Raw genomic sequence first — 8,254 nt, 5'->3', positions numbered from 1 at the left:
AGCCTCACCTGGGCTACCTGGGTGGAATACTACTGAAGCAACTCGGCCCCGCCCCGACACTTCACCCAGCACTACCCAAAGTCTGTTCCAGCAAAGCTAAAAAGCCCTGGTCGGCTGCTTCTAGACATTTGTGCTACCAGTGAAAGAACTGCAGTGAAGAACCTTGGACACAAAGACTGGTGAGGCTTTGCTTTCTTAGGAATGCAGATTTAAAGAATTCCAAGCAAAAGAGGTCTTTAAAATTCAGCCTGATTTTGCAGCTGACATTACATTCTAGCTCTGCTGTCTGCTTTTGACAGGTCACTGCTCAGCTTCTGTGATTTTTTAAAGGAAGTGGTACATATCCCTCACAAAAGCTGAGATTTAACACTGGGCAGTTCACTTTTGCTGAGATTGCACTTATTGTTCCTACTAGTATTGTTGAAAAAAGTTACTAACACAGCCCTCAGAATCATAAAACTGGTACCAAAGTAATAAAATTTTAATTTAAGATGATGTTCCTTGGCTGCTGCTTCAGCTTTTAACTTCCTTTCCATGTCTTTCACATAGTTATGTGGCTCTGAATGTTGGCTGCGCTCTGAAATTTAATGATTAACTAAATTGCTATATGTGTAACAAAATTATATAATGCATATAAGTATAGCATTTGTAAATAATGCTTTGGAAGTACTTATAGAAAAGCTTTATGAAAATTGAGAAGACCAAGTGCCAACTTCCAACAAATTACTAACACACAAATGTCCAAGGAATATTATTTTTAAAGGGAAATTAAATACAGATGCTTCATTTAAAAATAGTAGGTTTTTCTATATTAAGTACTCCATTTCCCTCCTTTTGGGCATCTAGGTTCTTTTTTTTCCCCTTTTTTACTGCAGTAGGTGCTTCATTAATGTGCTATAGTTTGTATTTAGAAGTAGCTGTGATTGCAGCTAAGAAGAATCATCGTATGCATGAGTAAACAGATTTCAGTTTTCTTACAGCCCTACACTATAAAAGGTATCACCTAACAAGTAAACTCCCCATTTATGTAATTAATTCATGTCTCTGTTGATGAGACTTTGACACACATTTTATGGTCTACCATGGTAGCTTCTCAGTCTTCATGTATTTTAAGTGAGATACCACTGTCCTAAGTAAAAATCTAGTTGTTTGTACATGTCATTTCAGGCACAGCTTGGTCTCAATTCAGAACATCCATTCTTGCAGCTGGAAGCAGCAACCACAAATAGTTTACTCGTGTGCATTGGTGCTGTTGGCATATTTGTACCTGTATTTTCAAGACTGCTGTAAAGCCAGTGATCATTTAGTCTTTGTCTTCTCTACCAGCATTTCAGAATCCGTGAGGAGGAGCACTTTCAAGAAATCATTTAGACTGGAAAAGATCTTTACTATCACTGAGTCCAGTGCTGTCAAGTCCACCACTAAACCATGTCCCCAGATGTCACGTCTGCACATCTTTTAAACAACCCCAGGGACGGTGACTCCACCACTTCCCTCGGCAGCCTGGTCAAATGCTTGACAACTGCTTCCAGTGAAGAAAACGTTCCTAATATCCGATCTAAACCTCCCCTGGCACAACTTGAGGCCATTTCCTCTGGTTCTGTCACTTGTTACCTGGGAGAAGAAACAGACTCCCACCTGTCTACAGCCTCTATTCAAACAGCTGTAGAGAGCGATAAGGTCTTGCGTATTACTCCACCGGAGACCGTGTGTTTGTTTGAGAGGGGGTTTCCTTACTCTTCCTTTGCGTGTTTAATCACGTGGTTTGGGAAGGAAATGATAACCTCGCCTTTTCCAGCTCTCTGAGTTATTTACACCACCTCGCTCCCCACCCGCCTACACCGCGAGGCGGGGCCAGACGAGAGGAAGCGCCGCTGGGCCGCGCGTACCCACACACCACACACCTCCTCCTCTTCCCCCCCCCCGGCCTGCCGCGTGGTGCGGCCCCGCGCCGCCGGAACGGGAGCGGGAGGCAGAGCGAACCATCGCGGAGCGGGGGGGGAGCCCGGGCGGCGGAGGTACCGCTGAGGCGGAGGGAGGCGGGGGCCACGGGGGAAGCCGCCCCCAGCGGGGCGGGGCGGGGCGGGGCGGCAATGGCGGCGGAGGGCAGTGCGTCTGGGCCGGGGTCTGACTGCTGATGTAGGCATTAAAAGTAGTCACTGCCCTTTGAACAGCCGGGGCCGCTCGGTAATGCTTGTTTCCGGGGGAAGTTGCCCCGCGCCTGGTTTTCCCGCAGAGCAGGTATCGGGCATTGCTTGGGTTAAACGCGACGGCTTGGCACCTGGCACCGGGTGACGGCGTGGGGATGTGGGACGCGCTGCTTTACAGAGCTCTGCAGTCATAGGTGTATGCACACACACATATATGTACACACACACATATACGTTATTATACATTTATATGTATAATTATAAATAATACGTTATACATCACGTTGTATATGCTATACTATATATAACAGATATTTAGGATATATGGATATACATGTTATACATTATGTAATATATATACATATAATACTGCAGAGCTCTGTTATATATATTATCTATAGTACATATTTATATGTACTATATGTTGTATATGTTACGTATATAATGTATTATATACTATATATAGTATGTATATATTGTATACCTATATTTATATATACTGCCTCTCTTTATAAAGGCCAGGCTAACTGGCTTAGCTAAAATGGCAGATTTGGGTCAGGGTAAGGATGCCCTAAACCAGGCATCCTTAAAAAAAGAATTTTGTTTCATTATAAATATAATTATTTTAAAAAAAAATAGTTACATAAAATATATACAAAATCTAATCTATAATTATTTATTAATTTTATTCCTCATCCTTGGAAGTGTACAAGGCAAGGCTGGATGAGGCTTTGAGCGACGTGTTCTAGTGAGAGGTGTCCCTGCAGCAGGGTTGGAACTAGATGATCTTTAAGTCCTTTCCAGCCCAGGCCATTCTATGATTCTATGATATTCTTTATTATCGCTGTTGCGTACTTGTGCTGCCACAGCTCGGGGTGTTTTAGCAGGAGTGCGTTAGCCCAGCAGCCCCGTGTAGTCCCCATACAGCTCCCTATATTTTACCAAAGAGCTGGGGATGCCAAGTTGCCCTTCTTATGAGTCAAAAAGCAGGTGACCAGTTGCAGCCTGTATTGTAGGTGTTGACAGAGCTGTGCTGCAGCCGCTGCCCTGTTCCAGCATGCCAGATGCGTGCAATTGGACCAGCTCCAGACCTGGCAGTTGCCAAGGCAAGGGAGAGAGACTGCGGTGCAGTATGGCAGCATCACTGCTAGGCATGGTCCTCTTGTCCCACCTGAAGTATTTGTGCTCAGCAGTGGCCTTCTGCCATCACCTGACATCCCTCTTGATATGTGGGGTCTGCCGATGGGAGGTGGTGGTGTAGCGCATCTTGCTCAAACCACTTCAGGTGCTGTCCCCTGACAGTGTAAATACCCAAGGCTGATAAGGGATAGATGGAGGTAGAAAGATGAGGACTCTTGTCCCAGCTATGTAATTACATTGGTGGCAGAACCAGGAAGAATTTATTGACTTCTATTCTGAGTTTTTGAGACCGTTCTGCCTGACATGAAGGTTGAGATAACAACGTCTTTAACTTGGTAATGCTAGGACATACACTTTAAGGTGAACACACACTTTGGCCCTTAGAAGAATGAAACTGTTAATGTTCATTGTCCGTACCTTCAGCCATCTGGTGGTTAAAGCCCTGGGGAGAGTTTTGCAGCAAAACCAGAGAGTGTGTTGCAGGCCACAGTAGTGCAAACTCATATTCATTAGCAGCTTAAGGTAGATGAGGCCACTAGAGGCATTCCCAAAGTGACTGTGTTTCTGTGCCTTGTCTACAATAACTCGTACTATTCCTGATTACAGGCACAGAAACTACTTCTCTTTCTACCGGTTTGAAAATAGGCTTTCTTGTAAAAAGCAAGTTATTAATTTAATGTACTTGGAATGTTTTCCACACTGGCTGTTTTATTGTTGTGTTTGTGTCTTCCCCCTCCAGTTACAGGAATGTGCTTGAAGTGATTATTGCCACCATGTTCTCACAGCACTCACAGGATCTGTTAAAGGTTGCAAATCTTCATCTCCGGAGTCTGAATTTAAATCTACATTTACAAAACCACAGAAGAGCTTTCAGCAAGTCACTGCCTGCATGTCGAAGGAAAGTAGTGGTTACAGGTATTGGCTTAGTGTCCCCTCTTGGTGTGGGGACTCAGTTTGTGTGGAAGCACCTTCTTGAAGGAGGCAGTGGGATTACATCACTAGATGGGGAAGAATATGCAGGCATCCCATGTAGAGTGGCTGCTTGTGTGCCAAGGGGAAAAAAGGAGGGTCAGTTCAGTGAAGAAAGCTTTGTGTCAAAGTCAGAGATCAAATCCATGAGTTCTGCCACTGTGATGGCCATCGGTGCAGCAGAACTAGCAATGAAGGACTCCGGCTGGTCTCCCCAGTCTGAACAGGATCGCTTAAGTGCCGGTGTGGCAATTGGGATGGGAATGGTTCCACTGGAAGAAATTTCTGACACAGCTGCCTTATTTAAAACAAAGGGCTACAATAAGGTCAGCCCGTTTTTTGTGCCGAAGATTTTAGTCAATATGGCAGCAGGCCATATCAGCATTAAGTACCAACTGAAAGGGCCAAATCACGCTGTGTCAACCGCTTGTACCACAGGCGCACATGCAGTTGGAGACTCCTTTAGGTTTATTGCTGCTGGTGATGCTGATGTCATGTTGGCTGGAGGGACTGAGGCTTGCATTAGTCCTTTGTCTTTGGCTGGATTCGCAAGAGCTCGGGCCCTCAGCACGAGTTTTAACTCGAGCCCTAAAACGGCCTGTCGACCGTTTGATTCGAAGAGAGAAGGGTTTGTAATGGGAGAGGGGGCTGCTGTGCTGGTCTTGGAAGAGTATGGACACGCCGTACAAAGAGGTGCTAGGATCTATGCCGAAGTTTTAGGTTATGGACTGTCTGGTGATGCTTGCCACATAACAGCACCTAATCCAGAGGGAGATGGTGCGTTCAGGTAAGAACTCTATGTTGGCTGTAATAGTTTCTTCATGTGTTAATTATAGTGGGTACATTTGTTTCTGTTACTGTGTGCTTTTCATAGAGAAAGGCTGTTCAATCTTGAATTAATATTACAAAAGCTTGAAAATCTGAAAAATGAAAGAGCTTCTGGTACTGTTGTTCCCCAATACTTTTTTTAGTAGCACGGCGAAGGCCAGTTTTTGCTAGAATCAGCCTTTTTTCATAGAGTTACAAAAACTTTCTCGTGTGAAAACATTTTGCTTTTGGTGCATACAGCTATTCACATAAATAAGTCTCAATGGAAACCTCTTTTTTAAGATTTTTGTGGTGCAGTAGAACCTTTTTAGGTTCTCCTTCATCCTTTGTCCATGGAGAAGAGAGGCCGTCCCCTGCAAAAGCATGTTGTTTGTTGCAAGAAGTCTCAGGTGGTGAAAGCTGTAGAGCACTTGGTTTGTTAGAATATTCAGTAGTTCAGATGAAGAGTGTTGGTGGAGGGGCATAACAGAAATACACTTTAGTACTGCTTAGGGAAATGGTAAAGTTTCATCAATGTTTTTCTCATCAAAAACAGTTCACAAGTAGACGATACTTATCTAATCATTATCATTGACCTAATTAAATTGTTAGCTAAATTATGTATACCAGTTGGTGAGTTTTATGTAGGCTGAGTACTATTGCTGAGTTGACATTGGAATCTTTAGCAAAGGTTTAGTTTGCGTTATTCCAAATGTATGTGAATATTTAATATCAAAATTCAATATATCACTGCACAAATAGATCAAACTTCTTCATGGTATTGTAAAGCTGTGTTTGCATCTTTATTGGGTTAACAGATTTTTCTAGAAGTATAAATATACCATGTTTCCCTCTATGCTATTTGATTCACATTTAATTGTTCTGCAGACTTAGGTGTGAGATGAGTAATCAGAAGTGTCTTATCTCATATTTTCAGACTTGCTTACCCTTGAGATGATATGGTAATATATTGTAACCGAATTTTTGTATATTTTATGATTGCAGTAGCATATAAATTAAATTCACAGTGGGAAGTAGTTGAAAGTTAATCTTGGTATCTCCAAAATGTTGCGCTTTTCCACCCTTGAGATGAGATAATACATTTTAATACCGTCTTCAACCCAATATTTTGTTACTGCAGTGGTATATGGATTAAATCTGGAATGTATATGCTTCTCTTACTTTTCTGTAGGAATTTTATTTACCACATCAAAAAAAAATCAGGAGAATATGTTTTTATCATCTTCTAATAACTACTTCAGTAGGAGGCTAATACACGTGTAGGAATAAACCAGCGGGAAGGGAGAGGCAAAGCCAGACTAAGGAGAGTGGATAGAAAGATTGTCCTACACAAGTAATCTGGTATCTTCTTAAGTAAATATGTTTGTTGCAGATGACCTATTTAAGTAAATTAATGTATCTCACGGTTGATCAGTAATTTTTTTTGCCTGAAAGTTGGCTCACTATCTAGCGACAGTGAGTGTTAGTGGCCTCCAATGTAAGCTAAACTGGATGCTTCTAAGGATAGAAGGCTGTACTAGAGACATTTAAATTTGTTTAGAAGCCTGTGTTATCTTTTTTTTTTTTGAGCTTCCTTTTATTTACTTATTTTTCATAAATTTCGAAAGAGTCAGTGGTCTTTTGCTCAGAGGCTCTTGGTTAAGTTGTATGTGCAAGGAAATGTCTGAGTAATTCCCTTCTTTCTGCCGGAAATCTGTGAGAAAATCACAGTATGGAGCTGTGGTGATCCTTATGTGTTTTTCATAAAAAAGCGTGTTTTATAGAGGCAGTCACAGTCCACAAGTTGTCAGGAGTCAAACAAAGCATACCATATTAGGGTAGAAGAGTGTGACTTTCAGTAAATTTCCTTATAAAATGAAATATAGGAATTTGTGCTGTCTCCTAGACATTTTCTAGTCTCTGGAAAGCATGCAAAAGAAGCTCATGAGGAGGATGACTGCAGATTTTTGCTTTAATTTCCCAATATTTTTGTTGGGTAGAGCATACCTAAATTTTTGTAATAATATCAGGTAGTTATTTCTCTCTCAAATATTTTCAAATTTTACACTGAAAAGGGTCTTTGACATAATAATATAGTCTATAGAGATTGATTGTTTTAGCTTCTTTGTATTTTTCCCAACTGTGGAATTTTTAACAGCAAGTCTGATTTTATATTGGGCCTCACATCTACTACTTTTCTCTGGTAGCTAAATGTAGATGCTAATGTATTTAGTTAGATGAATTCATCTGTTGTCATTTACATCTTTGCTAAAGCAGATTTTTACATTTGATAAACATTTTTCTTTTGGTTTGTCCATTTGAAAGAAATATATTGGGAAAGTCAGCATTCTGTTTTCTTTTTTTCCCTTAGGTGTATGTCTGCAGCAATAAAAGATTCTGGGATCAAACCTGAAGATGTAACATATGTCAATGCACATGCAACTTCTACACCTCTAGGAGATGCTGCTGAGAATCAAGCAATCAAGAGACTTTTTAAAGATCACTCACGTAATATTGCGGTTTCCTCAACAAAAGGAGCAACGGGACATCTCTTGGGGGCTGCAGGAGCTATTGAAGCAGCTTTTACTGCACTGTCCTGTTACCATGGAATTTTGCCACCTACTCTAAACTTGCAGAAAACAGAGGCAGAGTTTGATCTCAATTACGTTCCATTAACTGCTCAGGAGTGGAAAACTGAAAAACGGCGTATAGCACTCACAAATTCGTTTGGCTTTGGTGGTACTAATGCAACTTTGTGCTTTGCAAGTGTTTAACTTATGCTGAGAATGTTGAGCAAAAATGGCAGCAGTGATGATTTTCTGTACTTCCACCCTTGGTGTGTACTGTAATCTTTTCTCATCTTTGAGAGTTGCTCATTTGATACATAAGAACTTTATTCACTCTAAAATTTACATCAGTAATTCTTTTAGAAAGAGGGAACTTCTTTTACTCATTTTAATAAAAATAAATAAAAGATCTATTGTTTGTGTGGTGAAGAAGATTTTGTTCTTGACTAGAACAGGAGACGTTGTGATTAAACTTCATTAGGATAGATTTTTGTATGTGTGTGACACAGAAATTGTTCAGAAACATTTATGCAAAAGAGATGCTGGCTAACAAGCTAGAACTCCACACTTGGTGACTTAACTGCTTGATGATACAAGGTTTATGACTGAGCTCCCCTTTGT

General features: G+C 41.2%; 1 protein-coding gene across 2 annotated transcripts; it reads left to right on the top strand.

Moving 5' to 3' along the window:
* The first annotated feature begins 1,858 nt into the window (after nt 1–1,858).
* Nucleotides 1,859–8,046, top strand: OXSM (3-oxoacyl-ACP synthase, mitochondrial). Of its 2 annotated transcripts, none has more exons than XM_051808423.1 (3): nt 1,859–2,018; nt 4,030–5,046; nt 7,438–8,046. In XM_051808423.1, the coding sequence occupies exons 2-3, from the start codon at nt 4,064–4,066 to the stop codon at nt 7,838–7,840; spliced, it is 1,386 nt and encodes a 461-aa protein (XP_051664383.1). In that variant the 5' UTR covers nt 1,859–2,018; nt 4,030–4,063; the 3' UTR covers nt 7,841–8,046. The 2 variants fall into 2 exon arrangements, with proteins under 2 accessions (XP_051664383.1, XP_051664382.1); XM_051808422.1 differs by lacking the exon at nt 1,859–2,018 and adding an exon at nt 2,061–2,241.
* Nucleotides 8,047–8,254: the final 208 nt, after the last annotated feature.

Source organism: Manacus candei, unplaced genomic scaffold (assembly GCF_025592945.1).
Source record: "Manacus candei isolate 608988 ecotype Guabito, Panama unplaced genomic scaffold, ASM2559294v1 h1tg000072l, whole genome shotgun sequence".
NCBI lineage: Eukaryota > Metazoa > Chordata > Aves > Passeriformes > Pipridae > Manacus > Manacus candei.
Note: the sequence above shows the minus strand (reverse complement) of the source record. Positions and strands in the feature narration are given on the sequence as shown.

Coding starts and splice junctions, on each gene's coding strand:
- OXSM (XM_051808423.1), top strand. CDS start 4,064: ATGTTCTCACAGCACTCACAGGATCTGTTAAAGGTTGCAAATCTTCAT. Junction 5,047..7,437: donor GAGGGAGATGGTGCGTTCAG/GTAAGAACTCTA, acceptor TTTTTCCCTTAG/GTGTATGTCTGCAGCAATAA.